The sequence below is a fragment of the Hypanus sabinus genome, chromosome 2 (assembly GCF_030144855.1).
Source record: "Hypanus sabinus isolate sHypSab1 chromosome 2, sHypSab1.hap1, whole genome shotgun sequence".
NCBI classification, from domain to species: Eukaryota; Metazoa; Chordata; class Chondrichthyes; order Myliobatiformes; family Dasyatidae; genus Hypanus; species Hypanus sabinus.
Window position 1 is genome coordinate 115,903,731 of NC_082707.1, and position 27,974 is coordinate 115,931,704.

Sequence of the window (27,974 nt, forward strand, 5' to 3'; positions counted from 1 at the left end):
TCAGAGGATGCCTTAGTAATTGGATGAGAATTGATATTAATCTCTACTTCATAAAGAACTATGTGGAAGCCCTCGCCTTCAAGATTCTGTACCTTCATGGTGGAATTAAGGACATTTCACACAGACCTGACCGATCTCACCCATGTTCCTCCCTGATGTAAGCCAGTTGAGGGGTTAAAAATACACAATTCCTTTCTGAAGGACATCATTGATCTGTGAATGGTTCCATTTCTCAATGCTTCTTTTAACTCATGCTCAGCTCTAAAGTTTGCCACGTTATCAGAGCACAGTTCACTAACTTGTCTTTGCCTTATTATAAAGCATCAAAGTGCATTAAGGAATCTGTGTTGAAAGAAGATGCCACTTCAATGTGAACAGCTTGTAGAACTAAACAGGTAAATATTACCCCATTCCTCTTCATTGTACTCCTGCTCTTCACCTCAAAAGTCCAAAGTTGTCCACTCCTACACATGTAAATGGAGACTGTCCAAAGCTAGATCTGCCATGTGCTGGCATCCTAAAACCACGTGCAATTGTGAACAAACAACACACTAAGACAGTTTTCTTCTTATAGCTGTACTAGCACCAGTATTTTTGGTGCAAACTGGATTATATGTGGTTACTGCCATGATGACTCACCTCTGATGTACATGCCTCAATGATATCTGAGATATGGAGATCCTTTGCCAGTAAAATGGGAAGTTTAGACTTTTCAGGCATGGCTGCCCTACTAAGCCATTCACCAACTCTCAAGGCACCATCTTCAAGTACTGGATTGAGTTTGAAATTATGGTTGTTCCTTTTCACACTTTCACCCCTTTGCAAACTTGAGAATTCATCTGGAAATCTCTTTGGCAAAACCCAGTGATCTCCATTTCAGCCTGAGCTCCTCTAGTAAGACAGGATCTCAGCCGATCTGACCTTTGGCCTTTTCAATCTCTCTCTTCAAAGAATACCCTCATTGTTCTTCATCCAAGTCAGACTGAGCAAGAACCATTCTCAATTGCTTTCTCTTCTATGAAATAAGAACAGGTTCTTAAATCTTAAGAACCCAGGCCATTGTCTTCCTCAAATAGATGAGAAGTTATGGATTATAGATGTTACTGTGTCCACCTCTTCTTCATTCTGCATGGCATTCAAATAGATGAGAATAGATGAGAAGTTATGGATTATAGATGTTACTGTGTCCACCTCTTCTTCATTCTGCATGGCATTCATTGCAGCACTCTTGACTTCCAGATCATCTAGCAGGAGTTCTCCAGAACAATCAGGATTCAGAGGCCATTCCCTCTCGGGTTGAAGATACTAAAGCCCTGATGCCCATGTTTCATTCTTGATGTACTTTAGCACAAAAGTGTTATCAGTCCAAAAAACTGAGTCATGAGGCTGAATGCATAACTCCTTCCTCCACGAGTGTCCATACAGCTTACTATCATAGCAGCATGAGCTCCATATGAGGGATAGAAACTGATTTCAACAGAGCTACCATAGATTTCCCCATGATAAAAGCACAAAGCACTACTCACACGTTGTGCAACAATAGGTAGGTTACTGCTTCACAGCTGTCTTCACTTTTATCTATAGTGTATCTGTGCAGCAATAACTTCTTCAAAATCCAGAGGCTTCAAACATCTAACAACCTTGAGGTCTTCCAACTGGCAGAGTTCTTTCAGACAGCTTGTCCACCTATGTCAACTGATGTTGGTATAGTGTCATCCCAGCTGAGCTCTTTCTTACATAGAGCTGAGTATTTTTGTGTTCCTTTGGGCCTTTTCAATATAGGAACTCACACTATAGGACTGTCCTGCTGGAACACTTTTAGCAGACGCCACATTCCCAAACTTTAGCCATATGTGCGGCAATTTTTTCCAGCTTCAGCTGTTCCTTTCTTCTCCATAATTCCATAGCAATTAATCATTCCTCTTGCTCCTGCGGCACATGCTTGTCCTTTGATAATTGAAATGCCATTAATGCCCCTAAATCAGCCTTTTTAAAAAAATCATGTGCAGAGGAGGTATTAGATACAGAAGCTTCTCTTCCTGCAGCAGCTTCATTTTGCACACTGTCGTTTGGTTTCACATCATCTTGAGGGTCATCTGCATAGTCAAAACATGTCTTGAAGTTTGAGAAGCATCGCCTGTTGGAAGATGATGCCTATTTTCACTCACTGCAGCAACATGACCTTCACTGTAACATGTTTGAGTCAACCATTCTTTCACAACATCTGAATGCACTGCTATAGCTATCAATGCTTGAAAAACATTCATTCTGTTTTTCTGTTCATCCTTGGGAAGTAATGACATTAATATTTGATGTTGCTAAGCAACAACTTCACAAATTAGTTTTCAAAATGAGATTGCACTTATAAGTTATTTTCCTTTTTCATAGGACCGTTAATTGATGGTATTAAGCCTTTAACTTAGTTCACAATTGTCTTATACTTCTTTTGAAGACATTCCACTCTACTCACCAAAGCTTTGATAGAAAGGTTAATTTCTCTTTGCCAGTCCGACTTTAGGTCGCTGACGTCAGTTCCATGCTTTGATTCACTTGTTACTTTCTCCTCATTGTGCAACTCTCAATTAACTTTGTTGGTTTGCAGCACACTTGAGCAATACACCAACAATATTCTGTTCAATAAACATAGATGACAAACTGTCTGCACATCCTCAACACTGAACCAGACCAAGCAAACACCATTCAATTAAATGTCTGCAACAGGAAGAATATTTCAACATTTCAATTAAACAAAGCAATGAACCCTCACACAATCCAGCAATGGTCTCTAATGGATGGGCAGTGCTAACCATTCAAAACTATGTTCAAACCACAAATACACAGCATGAGTCAACATAAGATTGCAGATAGTCCTAGAGAAGCAGCTCCGGGTTCATCAACAGGTCCCTTGCAATCCTTTGCCTTAAACGTGTTTGTTTGATATAACTTCTTTTGTTGACAAAATGTAGTAGTTACTTAAAAAAAACAAACCTAAAACTGCTGAGATACTGAGTGAAGGATTCGACACTCCATGATGCACTTCCAAATAACTGAGTTCCAAGTCAAAAAAAGTACATGCAATCCTTTATTACAAAACCAGCAAAAACAAATGATCTTATACAGTATAATGATAAAAAAATAACAAAAGTAGCATAGAGATAGTGAAATAAGCGTAACAAATGAAATAAGCTAAGTTAGCATAACCAAATTAGTGATACAGCGGTCAACAAAAAAAATCATTCCCTGACTGACTAAAAACAAAGGGTGTACAAAGGGTGAAAATGTGACTACACTCATTTACTTCTGCCACCCGTGACCATAACCCATGGTAAATATGCAACGCAAAATACAATCTAGACAAAGTAGATTAATGGCTCCTACATGCACTATAATGCTGTTGCAGAACAGCAAATTTGACGTTTGCCAATGATAACAAACCTGATTCTGATAAGAATGACTTTGAATCACCCAGCCCTATTTTGATTGTTAGCTTCCTGCTCTCCTTAAATAATAAAACCTCCTTGTGTTGCCTTTACGGCATTTGTTTAGTTTATAATATTTTCGCTTTAGTAATTCGTTTGTTATCGTTTTCTAGTTAAGATTGGTGTCGTTGTCTGTGATAAAGCGCGGCTTGCGATGACGCCATGCCCGGTTTCGCCGCGCCTTGTGGGAAAATACCGGTTTGGAGAAACGGGAAGGAGGGGATCAGCGCGAAGCAACGCCGTAAGTTCATGAGATAATCGATATGTTGAATTAAAAATGTTAACGCTGATTCTGTTAACACTAATGACGGTTGATAAGGTTTATGTTTTTGTTATTTAAAGAGTTGCAGATAGTTTGTGTTGAAGTGTATTTAAAGCAGTCAATGGCGTAGGTAGATTCTGACTATGTTGCACCTTAATGTAATGTAGTTGTTGTAGTTTTACTTTTGCATGTATTTATGATGTAAATGTGATATCAAGAAGGAAACAAATACTGTATATATTTTGTATTGTTTTATCAACAGTTTTCACCATACGTTAATGTGGAAGAGTGAACAGTAAACGGTTAATCTTACTGCGATCCTGTCTTCGTTGAACTAAACACCGAGGTAAACCATTGTCAGAGTTCTTTTACACCTGTGCAAGAAAACTACACTCCTTTTTTTCCAACTTTCAGTGTGGCTGTGGTAATTTTGATGAAACATTCTCAGACAAGAAGGTCATTTGACCCAATAGCCCTGTTTACATCCAATAAAAATTTCATACCTAAATTTCAATCACTTTTTAAGTTTGAAAGTGCAAAAGTAGAGTCTACCAAAACTTATTTCCCATCCCTGAATGGTTAATCTTCTTCCATCACATATCGATTTTATAACTGTATAGAGTTAATTCACTTCCACCATCCAACCACATCACTTACTCAATAATTACATTATTCATGCCTGTGACCAAGAAAACAATTTCCAGCCAAAACAGAAACTTCACATAAAAATTGCATCAGCCACCTCACTAAACAGAACACAGTAATTTGCTGTAAGATATTCAAATTGGAATTGAAGCTGGAGAATACAAACAGATGGTTTGAACTATCTTAATTTTTACCCCCATTCAGAATGCATTCCATGAACACTGGTCACCCATCACTTTCCATCCAGTACCCTAGATTAATTATGTTAATTGTGATCAGCATCAGAATCCACCCCTATTTGGTGTCCACATTTACCCAGCAGTTAACTGAAAGTAGGAACCTTGGCCAATTTTGTCCTTCTGTATCCTTTGGCATTAACCTGTTATGGGCCCAGAATTAAATGTGCCAAGTCTAGTTTTTTACTTCTGCTTTCCTAACTAGTTCAAGCTATGTGGAACAATTGCCAGCAGAAGTGACTGTAAATAAATACTTAGTTGAATCACAATTATACTTCATGGTTCACCGCTATTATCCCAATGTCAATTACAAATACTCAATAAAAACTGCCTTGCCAGTGATAACTACAGCCCATGAATGAATAAAGACCAATTTGCAACTTCAACTATAATGTCACTTTTAAGCATTAGAAACAAAGTCCCTGTATTATGCAAGATTTCATGAACAGAACTGTGTCCCAGAAAAAGTGAAAGATACTACTAGCGGGTTAGAACAGATGGGTGCATTATCCACCATTGCGGAATTACGTGGACACAAAACTCTGTAAATGCTGGATGTTTTGAGCAACGCACACAAAAATGCTGGAGGAATCCAACAAGTCATGCAGCATGGAGTGGTGTTAAACTGTTAATGTTTCAGGTCCTTTCCAGTCCTGATGAAGGGTACTGGCCTGAAACGTTGACTGTTTATTGCCTTCCATAGATTCTGCCTGACTTGCTGAGTTCCTCTAGCATTTTGTCTGTGTTGCAAAATTATGTAATTTTCAACCCATCATTTCCCTGCCTCAAAGCTCTGCATTACCATCCCACAAAACTATCCATGTATGTTGATAGTTCAAAGCAATTAAAAGCTATGTACTTGTTAACAACTCAGCACAAACACATAGGTTCTGAATATTTTATTTCAGAAGCTTGTTTCCCTCCCTTACTGGTACAAGTTAAACATTTTTTAAATTTTACTTTGGTCATCACAAAGGTGATGAGGTTTGAAATGCAAGTACTGAAAACTGGATTTTGACTTCAAGTTTCAAGCAAATATTCAAGAAAGTACAATCGCAAAAAAAAACACACCATCCTTGCCAATCAGGTTTGTCTCAACACTGTCTGGTACAACTTATTTATTGTATGACTATTGGATGGTAGAAAGACCACTAGAACCAAGCTCTATTTTCCTTAACAACCCAAAACATGTAGCTCAAATTCACAGCCAAACAAAATAGTGTTGCCTCGAGGTCAAGGTGCAAAACACATTAGCAACAGTTACACACAGCACAAGGCACACAAAGCACATGTAAGATAGGAAGCACATATAAGCTAGCAGTGAATATAGTCACAGAGAGAAAAATATAGTCGAAGTCCCTGAGTTGATGAATGCTGCAGCAGTGGGCAGTTGAACATATGGCTTGTCTTCTGCCTAGCAAATACAGGGGTGGGGCGGAATGGGTAGCATTGACTCTGGCTGTGCCACACCTTTGGTGGAGCACACCCACTTCAATACCCCTTTCCTGGCCTGCTGTAAGCAGGTGACACCATGGCTCGAGGCCCAGTCCTCACTACAACCAAGGCCACACACCTTCCCCACTGTCTGCCAATGAACCAGCGAAATGGACTTGCAGCATTCCACATTAATAATGTCCAATGGCGTCTTGTGATCACAAGAATAGTGACCAAGATGATCACGTTGTTACGCTCTACACCACCTTCACGTACCAACTCTTCCAATGCTTGTCTGATGCAGGCAGCAACACAATCAACACCAAGTCAGACTCCTTCAGTTTCTTTGCCAACGAGCAGCTCACTGATGGGGTAGACCAGCAGTACTTTTAAGTTCTTAATATCCAGCAGGGTCTTGTGATTATAAAAAATGTTTAAAGTCAACAACACCTTTGGTTGGCTCCATTGAAGCTGCTGCATCTGAGCGCGCTGCCATCTTACCGGATGTTTTTTTCAATACAACTGTTAGAGGGAACCATATCTGATACTTTTTTTTTGTTTAAAGAATACGAGAAAATTTATCTTGAATACATTAAATATTTATGGATTACAGATCTATAAATACAACCACAATCCACTATCTGCATAACTATCTTCTGTTACATCTATTTGTTGCTCATCTCTGCCTCCTATTCATGATAAATATAAACTTAGCCAATATAATTATTTCTCATTGGAGGTTACACCCTAAATGTGAAATCTGGAAATGTTTTCCTAATGAATTATGACAACATTCAAGAATCTCTTTAAATTGTTGAAACTGACATTGTAATAGGATGAGATTCGCAAATGATCAGAAGAAAATATTTTAGAGAATGCTCAGAACTTTAGAAATGTGGACATCTGGTTCAAGTTGCTCAAAGTAAAGGGACATCTAGGGTGGCTGGAGAACTTTCAGTCCAGTACCAATGGAAGAAACATCTCCTTGCAAACTGCTCAGCTACTTATCTATGACAATCCCTGCCCTATTTGTGAAAGAGTCTGGGGTTCACACATTTGCCTTGGTTAACTCAAAACCAGAGTGGAACAAACCACCTTCTATCCCAACGGACTGGCTAGGAAGAGTGGCAATATGAAGTAGGTGCATTTAACATTTTAGAGATCAGGATAAGATTTTTATTAGGAAAATACATCGCACCTATGGAACAAGCAGGACAAATGAAGTAAACATAAAGATCAACCGGGATCTAATCCTTATGAGTGAATTAACAAAGCTGAGATGATCTATTGTTCATTTTATGCAACAAAGATGGGTTCACATGCAAGAGCTGATATTAATGTAAAACAGACTGCAAGAGTTTGGGGAAAAATCAGGCTTTAGTACTAAATGGATAGCTCTTTCAGAAATCTGATAGAAATATGTTGAAGTGTCCCCTTATGTATCTTTTGACACACTTGCAGTGGGAATCTTAAGATGTGTGTTACCACATTTTTTTACTCCATGCAAAACTAATTCAGAACATCTCAGAAAATGTAATTACACAGAAAACACATGTGGATCCCCATGATAGACGTAGGCAGGCTACCTGTAGTACACCAAAAAGCTAATACAGTAGATAGAAAAGGGTTCTACTCTTTTGTGCCACAGTCATAAAAATCACAAGAACACATAAAAAAAAAATTAGCTACTGCTGATGAGTGCTAGTGATGCATTGATGTGCCTAACCTCCCCCTTTGCTAGTGTTTATATTGCACATTTAAGTAAAAACTTGCTCATTTAAAGAAATGAGCTGATTCAAAGAAAGGAACATGAAGGAAATTTGAATGGAAGTGCTGCTGTACCTATTATGGGTATCTCTGTTAAAAAACCAACTTAAGCTACTTCCGGAGTACTTGAAAGTAATTGACAACAATACAGTATAAAGAGTTGAAATTGTCTTGTATCTAATTAAAGCAGAATCTCTAAAGATTTAAAAAATATGGCACCGATCTCTAGCATATTAATTTTGTGCTGCGCAAGAGATGCAGATGCTAAAACTGTTCTTCTGCACAATTAAAATAATACTAATTGTTTCTTGTGTTTATTTATTGACCTTGAGAATCATAGATAATAACCACCCCACCACACATGCACTTAGTTGCTGTGACCTTCTTCTCAAAAGACCCATCTTATCTACCCACCAACACTAAACTCATTAATCACACTTTTCTTAAGATGCTCCTTAAAATTACCTCTGGCTTGAACTTTGATTATATACCCCAATGGCTATTGTAGATCAGTGTTCAATTTGCTTTTATATTATGTAAAATACGCAAAGGCATTTTGCTATGTTAAAGGCACTATATAATTGTACTTTGTCACTGTTTGTATCTCTTGGAAACTCAAGTTGATCAAATTGCTAGGCATAGATTCTCTTGAAAGTATCTTTCCACTAAAATTATATAAGTCATCAAAACCAAATTTTAGTGCCCATGGATCCATTGCAGGTCTTACAGCAGACGCGATGGGAAAAGTTGCTTACTCCTGGTTTTGTTAAGGGATCTTTGTTTTCTTTAATAAAAATGAGTGGTTAATATTTAGAACACGTTACTTACAGACAACTTCAATAACAATCTTCAAAAGGTAATCACAGAATTAATCAAAGGTGAAAACATTCCAGGAATGTACTGAAGCAGGGAAACATGACAAAAAAGTAGAGGCTTCAAATGCTGGAAAGGCAAGAGGATTCAGCAACAAGTTGTAGAGTATGGCTTGTAGTTGAGAGAGGAGCAACTTAGAAGTAGGATATAAAGTTCTAATAATGCTTCAAGAAATCATAGTAAACTTAGCAATGACATCTCATTTTGCAAAATGACTCAGAATGATTAAAAAAAAATGTGCAAGAAACAAACAGGTTGATATTGACCATACAGCATCAGGCTGGAGATTCTCACAGATAACGGTGCAGCAGTTAGCAATGTTGCCTCAGAGATTTTTTTGGTCTTGGTTTGATTCTGACCTCCAGTGTTGTCAGTAAAGTTTATACATTCTCCCTATAAATACATCACCCCACTTCCACATCAAAAGACATTAAGATGGCAAGCTAACTGGCCACTAAATTACTTATTAAACAAGGCAGGAGTATTAAGAGTTGGAGGGATTGAACAGGTTAATGGACAGGCGAGAAAGAACAAATTACAGGAAAGAAGTGGGGCAATGGAAATGATATGACAGCTCAAAGACAGACTCAATGGGCCAAACAGCCTTCCAAGTTGTAAGGAAATGTGAAAGATAACATTTTAAACTAAGAGTAGGAGAAGAATCCTGCGTAAAGTGGATGCAAAAAGAGAAGATTCAGGACTAATATGTTACTTGGTTTGATTCATTGTTGGACATCAGAGCAGATATTTGAGAATATTGAGCTGAGTCACACAGAGGTTGCTGCCTTGTGCCTCAGCACCCCTGACTTGCAGGGCCATCCACTGCTGAAGTGATTCAATGTCAGAGGAAAACGAGTTTGAAGGCAACTATTGTACTTCTGACAAGTACTTCTACACTTCAGACAAAGGATGAAAAAAATTAAAGAAAATAAGGTGTAGAGATGAACAGTTATTGTATGAGAAGCAAATTTCCAATAAGGGGTAATAAGTGCAGCATTGTGAGAAGATCATATACTGTAACTACCCCCATACCCCAGGGAAGTTTCCTACTTTTACCCCTTTCCTAGGATTCTCAGTTTTCAGGACCTGACTTGAAACATCAACAATCCTTCCCCCCACCCTTACACAGACATTGCTGGACCTACTGTTTTGGCAGTTTTACTCTTGCCTTTGCGCCAAGTGTTGACTGCCTTTATCACCTATGGTCTTCAATCTTGAATATATGGAATTTGGTGTCATACTCATTAAAAACACAGCAGTATATCCTCAGAATTGAACATGAAGGTTCAACAGAACAAAATACAACAGCTTGATTTTGTCCTTAACTATAAAAATCTGCACGGGCACTATAAATCAAGATGTAGAACTTAAAGCCTATTTTTTATTTAATCTGAAACAAGATCACAATAAAGCTCCGTTGATAGTTTTACTAAACCCTTTCAAACCAAGTTTACAAAACTTCATTTTAACACCATTCCTAATGAAATTGGAATAACTGTTCAAGGTGCCAGCACAGCTAGCAATCGGTAACTTACAGTCCAGTGTCTAGAAAGCTCACCCCTTCTCCAGACATTGTGCACAAAATAAATTCAGGGAGGAACAATCTCATATAATATGGGCAATGGAAACCCACCCACTTGAGAGCTACAGTTGACAAGTGGCTGCAGAACACCACAAGTACCATGCCTTCATGTTGCAGGCTAGAAGAATATTGGAATACAAAGACAGCTTTTCCACTTCATTTGGCAGGATGGATTATAAGGGAACGAGGAAGGGCAACAGGGCAACTTTTGCCCTACCCTTTGTGGACCAGCTTTGTTAAGAACAGTTATAGTAGAGCAGCTTAGATTTACCCCCAAAAAAAGTATAAGCCCATCCAAATCTATGGCAAGTACGTGCAAAATAACTTACTTGGTTTTAAAAACAAAATTCAGAATGTAACTTCAGCAACATATAAAATACACTCTTCCACCCACCCAACCCTACTGAAATTATGTGACATTGTACAATTCCAGTGCCTTTGTGCAGACTGAAGGTGTACTCTCAATAGCTATTGCTTCAAATACAAGAGTAGTGTTTTCGTTCCATTTTCATTCCATTTTCGAAATCTCAAATTTTGTAGTCATAATTTCCTGCAAAACAGAGAAATTAACAGTTTTATTTCTAAGTTATCAGAAGTTTAGAATGCTGAAGGTAGGAGTGCAGCAGTATATGCTAGACCTCTCCCCCAGTCGTCCAAAATTAATCTTGCTCCCCAATTCTCTTCCCGTGGCCTGGCATCTTCCCTTGTTTAAAATATTTACATATTTATCAATACTTATCCCTTAAACGGTGAAATGGTTTGTGCCTCAGCGATTCTGTTGACGAAAATTCATTATACCAACATTTGTACATATAACAAAACCCTGTTAAAGTCCCTCCTTCATTGCAGTGATAATTTTAAATGGATCACTCATTATCAACTCTGTAACACAGATCACCATGTTGATTCAGCCTTTTCATCCGAATCTGTCATTATGGAATTTGTCCCACACCTGGATCAAGGCCTTGCCAGGATATCAGCACCTGGCCTGACTTCTGACATTTGCTATTTGGTCACAGAAGTGTGCACGAACCAGGACTTCTGCATTGATTAAGCAGGATGTTGTTGACCCATTGGAAAGTACTGGGTAGGGACTACCATTTGCCTGTTACTCCAAGTAAAGGAGATCCTTTGGTCATAACTTCTGCTTCAGCAAACATGAGACACAGAAACCATGTCTAACCAAGAGGACACACCGGGGAAAGGACATCTGCCTTGTTCAATTTGTCCTGACCTCTCTATCTGTATTGCAAGCTTATCTTTTTCAATCTTGTTTCCATCCGACGAGCACTAGTTGCTTAGAACCCATTCCCTGTAGCTGCAGGACCAGCTGAGGATCAATGAAGGGCTACTGCAAGAGATTCACTCCATGATCTGTACAATTTGAAAGTTAAACACCATCCTGCTCAGCTCACCCGGAGTGATGGTAGTTCTAGAGCACAGCCAGGGTTGGGTATTATGGAGCCGGAGCTAGAGCTGGAGTTGGGTAGGGTGGGGTGGGTAGAGGTAGCTGGGAAACTGCTTTTTATAAGATTGTAAATTACATTCCAAGAGTTCTCACTGCTGCTACGTAATTTTGTTTAATGAAAATTGGGCACGCAACGGATTCTGGCTGCTCTTTTAAAGAGCAGCATTCATCCACTGAGCATCAAAATTAAACATCAAAGACCACAAAACGTGGAGTGAGCAATTTTCAGGCAGAGTAAGGCCTCCAAAATGGCAAATCCCCACTTCCTACATGCGTGCCAACATCAGTGCATGCATGCCAATTTCCTGTTCCCAGCCTGTTCTCTATGCCCACACACAGACATCAACCCACATGTCCGCTCTCCACACACACAAGCCAACACATCATATGTATATTAGCAAAGGCTTCTTAGCACAATATTTTCTTTAAACTGAATTACCTCATCTGAGTCCAGGAGGGCAGGAAGAGCTCTGAAAGGAAGAAGCAAGATTTTAGTTATTGATGAACAGTAATACCATGTACTGATTGTCACATACTCCAGCATCACTTGCTTGCCAAGTGCAGAGAAACCGTTCCAGTCAACTGGGTTTTATGCATTTTTTCTTCAGATTTTGTGAACTTGAGAATGGTGATCAGATGGAAAACCAGAAGCACTCTAAGCTCCAGATCCAATTTCAATGTTGCTTTGCATCCCAGCAGCCTGTCCCTGCATAGCAGTTGTTGGGCAATAAATATTGAAAGCAGAAAGTATTGTAAAAAAAACACTTGTCACAGTGACTTGGCTAAAGGATGTTTTACTCCGCATTTGCTCCATGTAAATCACTTGGATTATCTATCAGTTTTGAATGCAAAAGTTCCCACAGGTCATTCTATTGTGCCTTCAAATGCATGGCAAATCAAGTATTGAAATCGGGAAGCTTTGCTAATTACATACAGAGATTTAGCGAGATCAGACTTGGAGTATTGTGTACAGTTTTGTCTCACCTGGACTATATATCAGTGTTTAGAAGAATGAAATGATCTTACTGAAACATGACTCTATGGGAGTGTGGAAGCGGTGAAAAACATTTCTCCTTCACGGGGAAACTGGTGCCAAGGGTAGATTTTCAGAACCAGGATTTGTTCATTCAGGATGGAGATGGAGTTCTTTTTCCATCAGAGGGTCATCATCTTTACAATTACCTGCCCCTCAAGGCTGTGGAGGTGGAGTCACTCAATATATTTAAGGATGTGACATACAGGTTCCTGAGAGTTTTGAGAGCTGCAGGAGTTAGGCTGGAAAGTGAAGCCAAGACAGATCAGACTGACCTTTCAGAGTGATGGAGCAGGACTAAGGAGTGAGCAGGGCAGAGTGCACTGAAATAGCTGAAAGGCAACTCTGATGAAAAGTCACTTACACATCTGCCATGGAAGATGGGACATTCTCCTCAACCCACTTCAGATCTTCGTCCTGTCAACAACAGCAACAGCTCTGATGAGTTTCAGTCTAATTAATAAGTCAATTCATAGAATAGCCCTCCCAGTTCCAAGCACAAATCTACCCCCTGTCATGGATACATCTGGAGAATACTACATCAATTTGTGGGAGGGGAGCAAGGGAGAGAAGAGTGCAGTAGCAGGATTCACAGGATGGAATGTAGCAGTGGGAAAGCAAACCAGGGCAGTTAGCTATAAGACTCTTCGCTACACACACTGTTTAAACATTTCAGTGGCCACCACTTCAGTTCTTCATGAGAAAAGTTAAATTGCTCTGCTCTTATCTGAAATCACCTCATCTGGGCAATATTCACCCTGGGCAAATAATGTATCAAGTGTCCAGACTTTATACACCTTAACAAATGAACCCCCAATATGCTTCATTTACAACGCTTTCACTCTACAGACATTCCACCTATTTAAAAATCAAGGATTTCCTGCTGTCTTACCACTTTATTTAGTTTTGCAGTGCCATTAGATTCTGCTTTTGTACCTCGCATCTTCATTCCCTCTGCAGAAAATATACAAGGCATAACCATGTTTCTCAATTTTAAGAGGTCTTTGTTCAATGGCTTTTCTAGTTATAAAATCTTTCAATCTCTCTTTTAATCATTACCCTTAACTCCAACCGCTAACAGTAAATGATAATTTTACAAATTAAGGTAAAATGGTAAAAAACTTTTTCCCAGCCCTGCCACAATTCAGAGTTAATTGTTGCTTTTTTAAAAATCCCAGTTGCTAGCTGACAGATCCAGCCTACCAAAAGCTTCATTAAGCATTGGCTCCTTAACTTCTTCGTCATAATCATCATCGGCAAGAGGAGTGAAGGCAAACCTACAAAAAGGAAGTCTTGAGTTAGCATTGAATCCTGTGTTATTGTTAGTGAATTAGAGATCAAGTTGATGTAAGATTTTCACTAAAAACATTTCGAAATGGTTCTCTCCTTAGACACACTGAAATGATTCACAATTAGTTCCTGGAAAATAGATGCAGTCCCTCACCCAACTCAGATAAGTGAGCATATAATTCATGGCCCACATTACTATTATATAAGTAAATGCCAACGTTTAACATACGAGCATTTCTATATTCATTGCATTTTTACAGCAAAACCATAGAAGCTTAAACCAACTTGCATCATCTTGCCTTTACAATATCTCTGCAACAGTACTTAGCCATACACTGAAACAAGTTTTTAAATGAGAGCTTATATTCAGACCACTTTTACGCATCATCATTACTAAATTTACCACTCACAGTCTTTACACATAGAAGAGTTGCAGCTTAAAGCTATCTCTGTAATTGCAATATAAATAAAATAGCAATGTACCCAACAAAACTTGCTTTATTAGGCACAATGTGCCTCACCTACAAAATTTACAAGTTAGTGCTTGGTTCCCAGGGTAAAAGTGTCAAATAAAAGTGACATGAGGGCAAGTTGTTTTACGCAGAGAGTGGTAGGTTGCCAGGGATAGCGGTGGAAGCAGGCAGTTTGGTGGAGTTTAAGAGGCTTTTAGACAGACACAGTAATATGAAGGGAACAGAGAGATACAGTGGAACACAAAGAGGATATATTTAGTATAAATTGGTATCGATTGGCACAACATTATGGGTTGAATGGCCTGTTCATCACTGTACTGTACTATCTTCTATGTGTTAAGCATTGCACTTTAGGAAGTCACATGTAAGGGCACAATAAATGGGACAACCTGTTGGACCATTTATGTACAAAGGGATCTTGGGATGCAAACCCTAGCTCCATGAAAGTCATAAGGTAAGCAAATCTGGTGGTAAAGATGGTAGTTGCTTTCATCAACTGGGCTGCTGATTTTAAAGTTCAGAAGTCATGATACAATTGTATAAAGCTTTGATTAGGCCACATTTGGAGTATTGTATGCAGTTCTGGATGCTGCATTATAGGAAGGATGGGGAGGTTCACCAGGATCTTGCCTGCATTGGAGTATTAACTACAAAGAGAGACTGTCTCAGATTGTATCCTCTGGAATGTGAGTGGCTGATGAGAAATCTAATAGTTTATATAATAATGAAAAGCATTGATAGCATAAACAGTCAGTCCTTCTGACGTGATGAAAACGTTAAACACTGGAGGGCAGTTTTAAGGTGAGGGGGACATTTAAAGAGATTGGTGAGGCAAGGTTTTTTTTTAAAAAAAACAGCAATAGTTATTCTGGAACTCACTGCCAGAAGATGAGGTGGAAGCAGATATGATAGCAACTTTTATGAGCCAAGAGATAATCAAAAGTAGGAAGCGACAGATCCTATATAGATCACTTGCAGGCAGCTGGGACTAGTTAAATTAGCATCAATAGATATCGTGGGCCAAAGGGCTCGTTCCTGTGCTGTACTGTTCTACGTTCTCCTGCAATTCTGGGCAAGTGGGGACGTGCACTTTGTATTTGTTGGTGCACACACACACATTTGCAAACAGGTCATCAATATTTCCTCAGTTTCCACAGCCCACATTTTATAACGAGTGAAGGAAAGAATTTTCAACAGGCTGAATTCCAGCTGGCCATGCGATGAGCTATTAACTGAACGAAATTATCAAATTTTCTGTCTTCCCAGTTAAAGAAAATAGCATTGTTACACACATTTCTGCTTATATTATTTTATAATCAGCTGTTAGCAACAGACAAAAGGAGATAATTCTCCGGTTGAGTTTTTCTTCTGTACTATGGCAATATTCCACCTCTTAAGTTGTGTGTTGGCACAAACTGTGCCCGCTTACACCAGCCACAATTCACTCACTCTTACATACCATGTGCCACCTCTACTCTCAACATTGTTATCCCTCAGCTTGAGCAAAAGCCCTCAGAAAAGGTTTGCCAAAAATGACGCTCAAACCTTTGGTTGTTTGCCGATGGCCTCCACAAGATGATTATGACCAACAGGATGACAGAAAAGAGCAATCGCCAGAATGCATCATCTATCCACCGTTCTCTCCAGTCCTACAGGAACATGGAAAAGAAGGATCAGTGCTGTTTATGGCATCCATGCTGTAGTTTTAACTATCATTTTTGAAGTTGCTGCATCATGTACAGATCCAGACACTTTTTCCTTGATTTATAAGTGCCCTCTTCAATTTTTGCTCTTTGGGTTTCTATACTGTCACATGATTATATTTTTTGATTGAGTGGGCATAATACAAAGCAGCAAGATACCTTTAATACATTTTGTCCAGCTTGAACTACAAAATTTTGCTAACAAAAACTTCTCTCAGGAATGAAATTCCACATTAGTTAAGAGGCACCAAATAATATCCTGGGGATGTTTCCACTGGCAGTGAACTCCTCATAACACACTGCTTTGATAAAGGAGCGCCCCGTAAAAGTGGGCTAAGGTTAAATACAAAGTTTTTTCGAGTAATACGTTTCAAATGTAATTGCACCCAAACACCAACTATAACCCTCATTTCATATCTCAACCTCAAGGGGGAGGGATTGGGAGTAGTTGGGATTTTCCACAAGTTACTCCAATCTCCAAAAGAAAATTGCTAAAATGAGTCGAAAAGGGGTATGTTTACTTGCAGAAGGTTGGTTGATTGAATTAGCTTAGATGATGTTGAATGCATTGTGGTTATGCAATACACTAGGGGAGATTCTGCCTCAGATTCTTCTCATTTTTGAACTCGTGTTTATTGTGACAAGTTGTAGGGACACAAATGCTGCCCTGATTGACAAGCGCTGACACAGCACAAGCATTTGATGGACAGGTGTGAGACATTCTTGCAGTAGAACCACAAAGGGCAGTGTGTTCATGAAGTAGGGCAACTACTTTATCATCATCTTTAATCCTGTAACTTTGGGTATCTACTGAAAACCAAATTTAAAAGCCAAAACTTTTCATCCTCTTTCATTCCATAACTGATCACTTACACAAAATGTTTTCAAATGAACTATGAATTAAGTCAGCCAATATTCACAGATATTAATCCTCTTCCATGTCTAATCAATGGACAGCTTAATGGGACTGAACCAGGATAGGGTAAGAAGTTAACTGGTCTGGAAATAATTAACAATGCCACAATGCATCCATGATTAATAACCGGCAAACTATAATTTTGAACTGAAGATGCAAAGCAAAGAATACTCCAGTATTGCCAAAATGCCAAAATTTTGATGTCCTTTCCAAAAGCTGAGCAGCATTATAGAAGTGACCTCTTCGTAACTGAACTGTTTTTGAAGTGATGGGACGTATATAGAGCATAAAGGGTAATAGCAAACAATGTTGGAGACTTGGCATTAATACTAGCAGCTAAAATAAAGATGCCAATCAAGTGTGACAGTGGAAAAGTGTGTATGGAACCAGAGGAGATGGCAGAGGTACTTAATGAATACTTCAGTATTACTCCAGAAAAGGATCTTGGCGATTGTAGGGATGACTTGCAGCGGACTGAAAAGCTTGAGCATGTTGATATTAAGGAAGATAATGTGCTGCAGCTTTTGGAAAGCACTAAGTTGGATAAGTCACCGGGACCAGACAAGATATACCCCAGACTACTGTGGGAAGAGAGGAAGGAGAATGCTGAGCCTCTGGCATTGCATCATCAATGAGGACTGGAGAGGTTCTGGAGGATTGGAGGGTTGCGGACATTGCACCCTTATTCAAGAAAGGGAGTAGGGATAGCCCAGAAAATTATAGACCAGTGAGTCTTCAGTGGTTGGTAAGTTGATGGAGAAGATCCTGAGAGGCAGGATTTATGAACATTTGGAGAGGTATAATATGATTAGGAATAGTCAGCATGGCTTTTTCAAAGGCAGGCCATGCCTTATGAGCCTAATTGAATTTTTTGAGGCTGTAACTAAACATATTAATGAAGGAAGAGCAGTAGATGTAGTGTATATGGATTTTAACAAGGCACTTGATAAGATACCCCATGCAAGGCTTATTGAGAAAGTAAGGAGGCATGGGATCCAAGGGAGCATTGCCTTGTGGATGCAGAACTGGCTTGCCCACGGAAGGCAAAGAGTGGTTGTAGACTCTGCATGGAGGCTGGTGACCAGTGGTGTGCCTCAGGGATTTGTTCTGAGACCCCTACTATTAGTGATTTTTATAAATGACCTGAATGAGGAAGTGGAGGGATGGGTTAGTAAATCTGCTGATAACACAAAGGTTGGGGGTGTTATGGATAGTGTGGAGGGCTGTCAGAGGTTACAGCAGGATTGATAGGATGCAAAACTGGGCTGAGAAGTAACAGATGGAGTTCAACCCAGATAAGTGTGAAGTGGTTAATTTTGGTAGGTCAAATATGATGGCAGAATATAGCATTAATAGCAAGACTCTTGGCAGTGTGGAGAATCAGAAGGATCTTGGGGTCCGAGTCCATAGGACACTCAAAAGCTGTCTCGCAGGTTGACTGTGGTTAAGAAGGCATACAGTGCATTGGCCTTCATCAACAGTGGGATTGAGTTTAAGAGCCGAGAGGTAATGTTGCAATGAGGTAATATAGGACCCTGATCAGACCCCACTTGGAGTACTGTGCTCAATTCTGGTTGCCTCAATACAGGAAGAATGTAGAAACCATAGAAAGGGTGCAGAGAAAACTTACAAGGAGCATGCCTTATGAGAATGGGTTGAGTGAACTCCGCCTTTCTCCTCCTTGGAGCAATGGAGGATGAGAGGTGACCTGATGGAGGTGTACAAGATAATGAGAGGCATTGATCGTGTGGATAGTCAGAGGGAATAGAACGAGAGGGAATAGTGTTAAAGTGTTTGGGAGTAGGTACAGAGGAGATGTCAGGGGTAAGTTGTTTTTTTTTAATGCAGAGAATGGTGAGTACATGGAATGGGCTGCTGGCGGCAGCAGTGGAGGTGGAAACGATAGGGTCTTTTAAGAGACTCCTGGATGGAGCTTAGAAAAATAGAGGGTTATGAAGAAATGTTTGGCACAGCTTTGTGGGCCGAAGGGCCCGTATCGTGCTGTAGGTTTTCTATGTTCCTATGCTCTCCAATTCCAGGATAAGTAATTCTTCTTCTCCCCTGATAAGAGTGCATAGCTGCACTGCCTGAGGTGGATTTAAATGAGATAAAAAGAATCGACTCGGGCATTTGTTCCAAGTTGGTGGGAGATGGCACCTTCAAGGAAAACAGCACAAGACAGGAGTGTCAGAACCATTCTACATAAAGCCCATACACAACAGCTTACAGAACTTACCGATTGACAGTCTGCAAGCCGGAATTTCTTTGTTGTCCAAATGATGAAAAATATTGACGCTGTAGAAAAGGAACCGTGAACATCGTGAATCAACAAAGTATTCTTCAAGAGGACATCTTGTCCCAATATCTCCCTAGCAAAATACTTTTACAAGCATCTCCTTAGAAACGGGAATGGATTACACACAGTTAATTTTTAACGTGAATAAAATTAAAAAGGCAACAATAATATATCCAATCCTCTTTCAGTTTGTACCATGCCATTCTTAAGTAAATCAGCAATACCAGTAGGATTCATTTACTCAAATGAAGACAGCCCATAACCCAAAACAAAGTTGTAGATGCTTTATTTTATTTATTGAGACACAGCGCAGAATAGGCCCTTCTGGCCTTTTGAGCCACACCACCCAGCAATCCCCTAATTTAATCCTAGCCCAATCACAGGACAATTTACATCCAAATCAGGACAAGAAATAAAAGTAGGCCATTCGGCCCATCTAGTCCACTTCGCCATTCAATCATGGGCTGATCCAATTCTTCCAGTCATCTCCACTCCCCTGCCTTCACCCCATAACCTTTGATGCCCTGACTAATCAAGAACCTATCTCTGCCTTAAATGTACCCAATGACTTGGCCTCTACAGCCACTTGTGGCAACAAATTCCAGAGATTTATCACTTTCTGACTACAGTAACTTCTCCGTATCTCTGTTCTAAATGGATGTCCTTCAATCCTGAAGTCGTGCCCTCTTGTCCTAGAATCCCCTTCGTCATCCCTTCGTCATATCTAATCTGTTCAGGCCTTTTAACATTCGGGATGTCTCTATGAGATTGCCCCTCATTCTCCTGAACAAGGAATACAGCCCAAAAGCTGCCAGATGTTCCTCATATGGTAACCCTTTCATTCCTGGAATCATTCTTGTGAGTCTTCTCTAAACCCTCTCCAATGTCAGTATATCCTTTCCAAAATAAGGAGCCCAAAACTGCACACAATACTCCGTGTGGTCTCACAAGTGCCTAAAAGATCCTCAACATCACTTCCCTGCACTTATATTCTATATCTCTAGAAATGAATGGCAACATTGCGTTTGCCTTCTTCACAAATGACTGAACTGGAGGTTAACCTTTAGGGTATCTTGCACAAGGACTCCCAAGTCCCTTTGCATCTCTGCATTTTGAATTCTCTCCTCATCTAAATAAGTCTACCTGTTTATTTCTCCCATCAAAGTGCATGACCCTACACTTTCCAACACTGTATTTCATTTGTCACTTCTTTTCTCATTCCCCAAAACTAGCTAAGTCACCCTGCAGGCTCTGTTTCCTCAACACTACCCACTCCTCCATCTATCGTTGTATCATCAGCAAATTTAGCCACAAATCCATTAATCCCATAATCCAAATCATTGACGTACATCATAAAAAGCAGCGGTCCCAACACCGATCCCTGTGGAACTCCACTGGTAACCGGCAGCCAGCCAGAATAGAATCCCTTTATTTCCACTGTTTTCTGCTGACCAGCCAATTCTCCACCCACACTAGTAACTTCCCTACAATTCCGTGGGCTCTTATTTTGCTAAGCAGCTTCATGTGCGGCACCTTGTCAAAGGTCTTCTGAAAATCCAAGTACACCACATCTACTGCAACTCCTTTATCTACCCTGTAATTTCCTCAAAGAATTGCAGTAGGTTAGTCAGACAGGAGTGACATTTGCAATTTTTCAGTCATCCGGTACAATGTCAGAATTTACCGATTCTTGAATGAGCATCATTAATGCTCCACAATCTCTCCAGCTACTTCCTTCAGAACCTGAAGGTGTATTCCTTCAGATCCAGGAGATTAATCCACCTTCATACCATTAACCTTCCTGAGCACCTTCTCAGTCGTAATTTTCACCGCACAAACTTCATTTCCCTGACACTCTTGAATGTCCAGTATACTGCAGACATCTTCTACTGTGAAAACAGATGCAAAATACGCATACAGTTTCTCTGCCATCTCTGCATCTCTCATTACAACCATCTCCAGCATCATTTTGTATTGGTCCTATATCTACCCTTGACTCTCTTTTACCCTTTGTATACTTAAAAAAAGCTTTTAGTATCTTCTTTGATATTAGTCATCAGTTTCCTTTCATAATTCATCTTTTCCTTCCTAATGATCTTCTTAGTTTCCTTCTGTAAGTTTTTAAAAGCTTCCCAATTTTTCCACTAGCTCTGGCTTCCTTGTGTGCCTTTCACTTTTACTTTACTTGTCAGCCACAGTAGTATCCTTCTTCCCTTTGAAAATTTCTTATTTGGTACTGTATCTGTCTTGCACTTCCCTCATTTTTCGCAGAAACTCCAGCCATTGCTGCTCTGCTGTCCTTCCTGCAAAAGTCCCTTCCCAGTCAACTTCAGCCAGCTCCCCTTTCATGCCAATGTAATTTCCTTTATTCCACTGAAATACCAACACATTGGATTTTATTTTTTCCTTTCTCAATTTCAATGTGAACTCGATCATATTGTGATCACTGTTCCCCAAGGGTTCCTTAACCTTAAGCTCTCTTATCACCTGTGGATAATTGCACAACACCTAATCCAGCACAGCCAATCCCCTAGTGGGCTCATCAACAAGCTGTTCTAAAAAGCCATTCCCTAGTCATTCTACAAATCCTCTCTGGAGGTTCAGTACTGACCTGGTTTTCCCAATCCACTTTCATGTTAAAATCCCCAATAATTATCATGGCATTGCCTTTCTGATATGCCTTTTGTATCTCCTGCTGTAATTTGTAATCCACATCCCAGCTGCCGTTTGGAGGCCTGTATACAACTGCCAGTATGGTCCTTTTACCCTTGCCATTTCTTCACTCAACCCATACAAAATCTACATCTTCCAATCCCATGTCATCTCTTTCTAATGATTTGATATTATTTCTTATACACAGAGCCACACCACCCCTTCTGACGACTAACCTATTTTTCTTATACACCGTATAATTCTGGCTAAAGGATGGCTGCCATTGGGAGCTGAACGTCCAAGTTTCAGAGATGGCCACAATGTCATATTTGCCCATCTGTAGCTGAATTTCAAGATCGTCCATTTTATTCCTTATGCTGCATGCATTCAAATATAACACTCTCAGTCCAGTATTTGTTGCTTTCTGTTTTAACTACACCACACCTCTATTGCCCTGTAACTCATACCACTGGCTGTGATTAAGCCTCATCTCCTGCCTGTTCTTTCAATTATCTCTGTTGTATGCTATATTTGATTTATTTCATTTTTCCCCTTCCTCAACCCTATCACTCCCATTCTCAACCCCCTGCAAAATTAGTTTAACCCCCCCCCCCCCAACAGCTCTATTAAATGTGCCTGCTAGGATATTGGACCCCTTTGAGGTCAGGTGTAACCCGTCCTTTTTGTACAGGTCGTACCTCCCCCAGAAGAAGCCCCAATGATCCAGGAAGCTGAATCCCTGCCCCCTACACCAGTCTCTCAGTCACACATTAATATGCCCGATCATGCTATTCTTGCACTCACTAGCACTTGGCACTTGTCCTGAGATTACTACCCTAGAGGTCCTGCCTTTCAGCTTCTTACCTACTGTGCCACCTGGAAATCTGAAATGAAAAACAGAAATGGCTGAAAATACTCAGTAGGCTGGGCAGCATCTATGGAGTGAGAAAAAGATGTAGTTTGATAATATTTTGTGAATCTTTAACCCACTTCATTTTCGGGGAATGCTCCTATGCTGTTGAAATTTAAAGTTTCTCTAGAAATATGTTTGCATCTATCACAATTTGCCAGTTAGCATTTCTGCTCTTGGCTACTTCAGCAGATTTTCAGTTTCCTAACACTGGTGGAACAGAGTTCTGTACAACTGTGGTGCCAATTCTACATAACTAAGAAAATATATTTGATTTATCACCTAATCAGACAAGTTTAAGCCATTTACCTTAGCACCAATGTTGAGTAAGACATCCAATAACACCACATTACCACCAGGTTATGACAGGGTTCCATTTCTGTGAACCTTTTTGTAGCCCGATAAAGAGTCTTAGCCTGAAATGTCAACTGTTTATTCCTATCCACAGCTGCTGCCTGACCTACTGAGCTTCTCCAGCACATTACAGTTCATTAGTCAGAAATGGGCTGCAAACCAAGTTCCAAATTGTCAGAAGCTGCCTGCAGTGGCTGACTTCCAGATGCTTATTTGTATACATAGACTGTTCACAAGTCAGGCTTTTGTACATATATTTTACTTACCATCTTCATCTCCTGGGCACATCTATCTTTAAGCTTCTTAAACCTGACCCCAAAACTTCTTAACCTTCTCAGCTAACTTGCAATTACATCTTTTTCTTCCTACTTGCAAAAGCCCCATAATTGTCCATTGGTGAGCAAATTCCCTTTGCCCTCACAACTCTACCGACATAACCTATATTTCACTGTTGTAGCTCTTTCTATTCAACTGGTCAGTCCATGCCGGAGATAGCCTAAAATGAGAGATTTAGTGGTTCATTAGTGTGTAGTTAGGCCACCTAGAAACACCAAGCATAAGCAATTTTTAAACTTACCTATGACAGCGAAGATAAGTGTGTTTGTGAAATGTCTGTATAAGGACAGCTTCACAACATTCCTTCTAAGTTTTAGCATCTTCATTGTTTGGGTCAAGCTGATAAAAATGTGTCAATAGTTAAAGAAAACAGATGGAACATAAAATGAAGCATCACATGTGTCACACGTGGAAATAAATTCAGAGATATAAATCAGGTCTAAGGTTAAAGAACAGTACAACAGGAATTGTGCATCATCTTGCTCAACTTGATTTTCAAACAAAAACTGTCCAGGGCCATGAAAGTCCGCCAATGCCTTTAGATCTTCAAGAGGATAAATTCAGCAAATTCTTGTTGACCCTTACCAATTTTTATCAATAGCCCATAGAAAGCATTCTATCCAGATGCATCAGGGCTTGGTATGGTAATTGCTCTACTTGTGAAGAAATTGCACTGAGTTGCAGACACGACTCAGCACATCACAGAAACCATAATCTACACTCCTCGCTGCCTCTGTAAGGTAGTCAGCATAACCAAAGACTCCACTCACGCCAGACATTCTCTTCTCTGCACCTGCCCCCCCACCATGCTATCAGGCAGAACTCACAGAAGCTTGAGAGCGTGTACCACCAGACTCAAGGACAACTTCTATGCTGGTGTTGTAAATCTATTGAATTGTCCTCTAGTAAGACAAGATGGATTCTTGACCTCAGAGTCTACCTTGTTCTAGTCTTGCACCTTCTCGTCTCCCTGCACAGCACTTTCTAGGCAGCTATTGCACATTATTCTGCAGTGTGCTATTGTTTTACCTCAATGCACTGTGTAAAGATTAAATTCAAGGGCTTATAAACTACATGCTTAGAAAGCAGATTTTATCAATATTCCATTCTTGATCAAGGAATAAATAGAAAACAGGTCAGAAAATCCTTTTTGCTGGAAAAAAACAGATCCCAAAAGGATATCCACCAGCAGAGAGCAGTGTCGAGAACAGCCAGAGGGATAAAAGCCAAAAGGGCCAGGTCGAAATTCTCCTGAAAAAGGAAAGGATAGCATCAGGTGAAACAGAGGAAGAAAGAAAGAAAGAAAATAATGACTTCCAGTTTTGTTAGGAATTCATAATGAAGCAGCAGTGGGATGTGTTCACTGAACTGTGAGAATCATTGTATTAGCAAGGGTCTACAATTAACTTCAACACATTGATATCCAAGTGTTTCCATTTTACTGGTGATGGATAATTTGGGTTGAAGTAAGTCAAATTAATTTTAAATCACGATTCTCACAGGCAGCAAAGCGAAAATCACATAACACAGACTACTCTGCATTGGAACCCATGTTCCATTGATACATGGCCAATATCCATTTAGAATCAGAATCAGAAAGCCAGCCCATGGAATCACAGATTCAACAGCTGTTTCTATGGCAAGTATCAACTCACCACTCAGCAGAAATTGCACCCATTTTGTTTCTGCTCTCAAGTGTATTAAAGATCAGGATTTGTCAACGTCTTTCAATTATTTTCCACCAGTGTTCCAGAAAATAAGCAGTTAGTCAAGAGCTTTGCAGCTTCCATCAGACTTCCCATTCCTTATTGGCAGAATTCTTAATTCGACAGCCACTGACAGCAAATGTCTAACCCACACCCTGCTGCAACAATCCGAGCATTCATCCTCAAGGGAAAATGCCTTATAGCTCCAATTTCAATCACTTATTGCATCAGAATATTCCTTTTGTCCTACCAGTCCTTCCCCCTATCTCTGTCAATCTTGAAACTACCCTACATTTTCTCCTTTCCATTTCTGACAAAGGTTCTCGAACTGAAACGTTAGCTCCTTTCCCTTCCAAAATGTTGACTCTTTTAGATTTCCGTCATCTACAGTGCTTTGAGATTCAAGAGCTTCATTCAGCTTCGTAGCTTGTTTCCATGTTTCTCCTGAAGCTAGCAGGGTAATGTTCTCCAGATGTAATTGGCTTCTGCTGCCTCACCCAAGTGTTTAGGATTCATGTGGCGAACGAGGCAAGATTCAGCCGTGGAAAGAAACTCAAGAGAACCTGATCAAATACCCCAACAAATCAAATAAGGACCAGAACTCAAACAACATTTTCAAACCTTCTAGCATTAAAACCCATTCTAGAAATCCTACCACTATTAGATTAACCAATAATCTAATAACTTAGATCTTCCCAGTTTATCTACTGCATGTATTCACTGCTTTAATTAGCAGCCAACTGCAAATAGAAAATAAATGGGTAAGAACAACAGAACTCAATAGCACCAGTTTACTCCCATGTGGGTGCAAATCACAACTGGGTTTAAAGGGAAGAATCATTTGTCTATCAATGTAATAAAAGGAAAAGCCAATATATTTGAGTATAATGCAAAGGATATCCACCAGAGCATACAGGAGTCGATGACTGAAAGGATGATGTTCCCTATGAGAGCCAAGGTAATAAGTGGGGCCTAAATCAGGAACAAAACAGGGCTAATTTTAGTTAAACTGAGAAAGATTAGAGGTGAAATGTACCTACCAACATGGAATGATGGATCCAAAGGCCAGTTTGCCATTTTTTGACCAGGTATAAAGTGTTCTAAGGGTTCTGAGAAATTCTAAGGGTAGAAAGACCCTAATGGAGTTATCTACAGGCCCCCAAACAGCAGTCTGGATGTAGGGTGTAAGTTGGATCAAGAGTTAAAATTGGCCTGTCGCAAAGGTAATGATACAGTTGTCATGGGGGATTTCAACGTGTGGGTAGACTGGGAGAATCAGAATGGTACTGGACCCCAAGAAAGGGAGTTTGTGGAGTGCCTCCGAGATGGATTCTTAGAACTGCTTGTACTGGAGCCTACCAGGGAGAAGGCAATTCTAGATTTAGTGTTGTGCAATGAACCGGATTTGATCAGGGACCTCAAGGTAAAGGAACCATTAGGAGGTAGTGACCATAATATGATATGTTTTAACCTACAATTTGAGAAGGAGAAGGGAAAATCAGATGTGTCAGTATTACAGTTGAACAAAGGGAACTATGGAGCTATGAGGGAGGAGCTGGCCAAAGTTCAATGGAGGGAAGACAGTGGAACAAGAATGGCAGGTATTTCTGGGAATAATGCAGAAGGTGCAGGATCAGTTCATTCCAAAGAGGCCATTTAGAACAGAGATGCAGAAAAACTTTTTCACCCAGAGAGTGGTGGATATGTGGAATGCTCTGCCCCAGAAGGCAGTGGAGGCCAAGTCTCTGGATACATTCAAGAGAGAGTTAGGTAGAGCTCTTACAGATAGTGGGGTCAAGGGATATGGGGAGAGGGCAGGAATAGGGTACTGATTGTGTATGATCAGCCATGATCACAGTGAATGGCGGTGAGGCTAGAAGGGCCGAATGGACTACTCCTGCACCTACTGTCTATTGTTCAGTAGATCGCTGATGGTGAGGATGCGACACTCATTCCACCTCACCACTGCAGCTCGTGCTTGATTCTCAGTCAGGGAAAGGTGAGCGCTTGCTAAAGTTCAGGGCACAGCTTATATACATTGTGACTACACAGGTGTCCCCCAGATGCACCAGTTTCTTCCCATGGTAGGTCAACTGGCTGCTGGATATTGCCCCTAGTGTGAGAGCTGCAGAACCATGAGGGAGTTGGTGGCAATATAGACAGAGTAAAAACAAAATTGGGATTAGTGTAAATGGGTTGGTGAGGACCCTGTTTTTTGTCTTTTGGGCAGCACAGTGGCACAGCTGGTAGAGACTTTGTCTCTCAGCACCAGAGACCCAGGTTCAATCTTGACCTCCAGTGTTGTCTGTGTGCTTTTGACTGATTGGGTTTCAGCTGGTTTCTTTAGTTTATTCCCACATCTTAAAAATGTGGGTTGGGTCATCATCTGGCCACTTAAATTTTCCTATTGTCCATAGGAGAGGGATGGAATGTGACTGATGAGAATGTAGATAGTTTTAAAAAATTAGATTAATAGAGTGTCACAATAATACAATATGTAAACAGGCTCTTTGGCTCAATTTACCCTTGCAAACCTACCCCATTTGCTCATGTTTGAAC

The 27,974-nt window shown here is 40.1% G+C and overlaps 1 protein-coding gene and 1 long non-coding RNA gene across 3 annotated transcripts in view; one reads left to right on the forward strand and one right to left on the reverse strand.

Moving 5' to 3' along the window:
• Positions 1 to 3,058: 3,058 nt before the first annotated feature.
• The window catches only part of LOC132382621 (uncharacterized), a 98,123-nt gene continuing 73,207 nt past the window's right edge, over positions 3,059 to 27,974 (forward strand). For both annotated transcript variants that reach the window (XR_009508429.1, XR_009508428.1), the window contains exon 1: positions 3,059 to 4,087. This is a non-coding gene — a long non-coding RNA (uncharacterized LOC132382621). The remainder of the gene's footprint in view (positions 4,088 to 27,974) is intronic.
• Positions 10,058 to 27,974, reverse strand: part of LOC132382609 (transmembrane protein 87A-like) — a 57,211-nt gene continuing 39,294 nt past the window's right edge. Inside the window, exons 12-20 of the mRNA XM_059953008.1 lie at positions 24,890 to 24,960; positions 23,951 to 24,057; positions 19,398 to 19,456; positions 16,088 to 16,191; positions 13,983 to 14,056; positions 13,672 to 13,733; positions 13,144 to 13,196; positions 12,186 to 12,216; positions 10,058 to 10,828 (exon numbers count right to left, since the gene is read on the reverse strand). Of these exons, the coding sequence (XP_059808991.1) occupies positions 10,787 to 10,828; positions 12,186 to 12,216; positions 13,144 to 13,196; positions 13,672 to 13,733; positions 13,983 to 14,056; positions 16,088 to 16,191; positions 19,398 to 19,456; positions 23,951 to 24,057; positions 24,890 to 24,960 (603 nt within the window). The 3' untranslated portion in view covers positions 10,058 to 10,786. The remainder of the gene's footprint in view (positions 10,829 to 12,185; positions 12,217 to 13,143; positions 13,197 to 13,671; positions 13,734 to 13,982; positions 14,057 to 16,087; positions 16,192 to 19,397; positions 19,457 to 23,950; positions 24,058 to 24,889; positions 24,961 to 27,974) is intronic.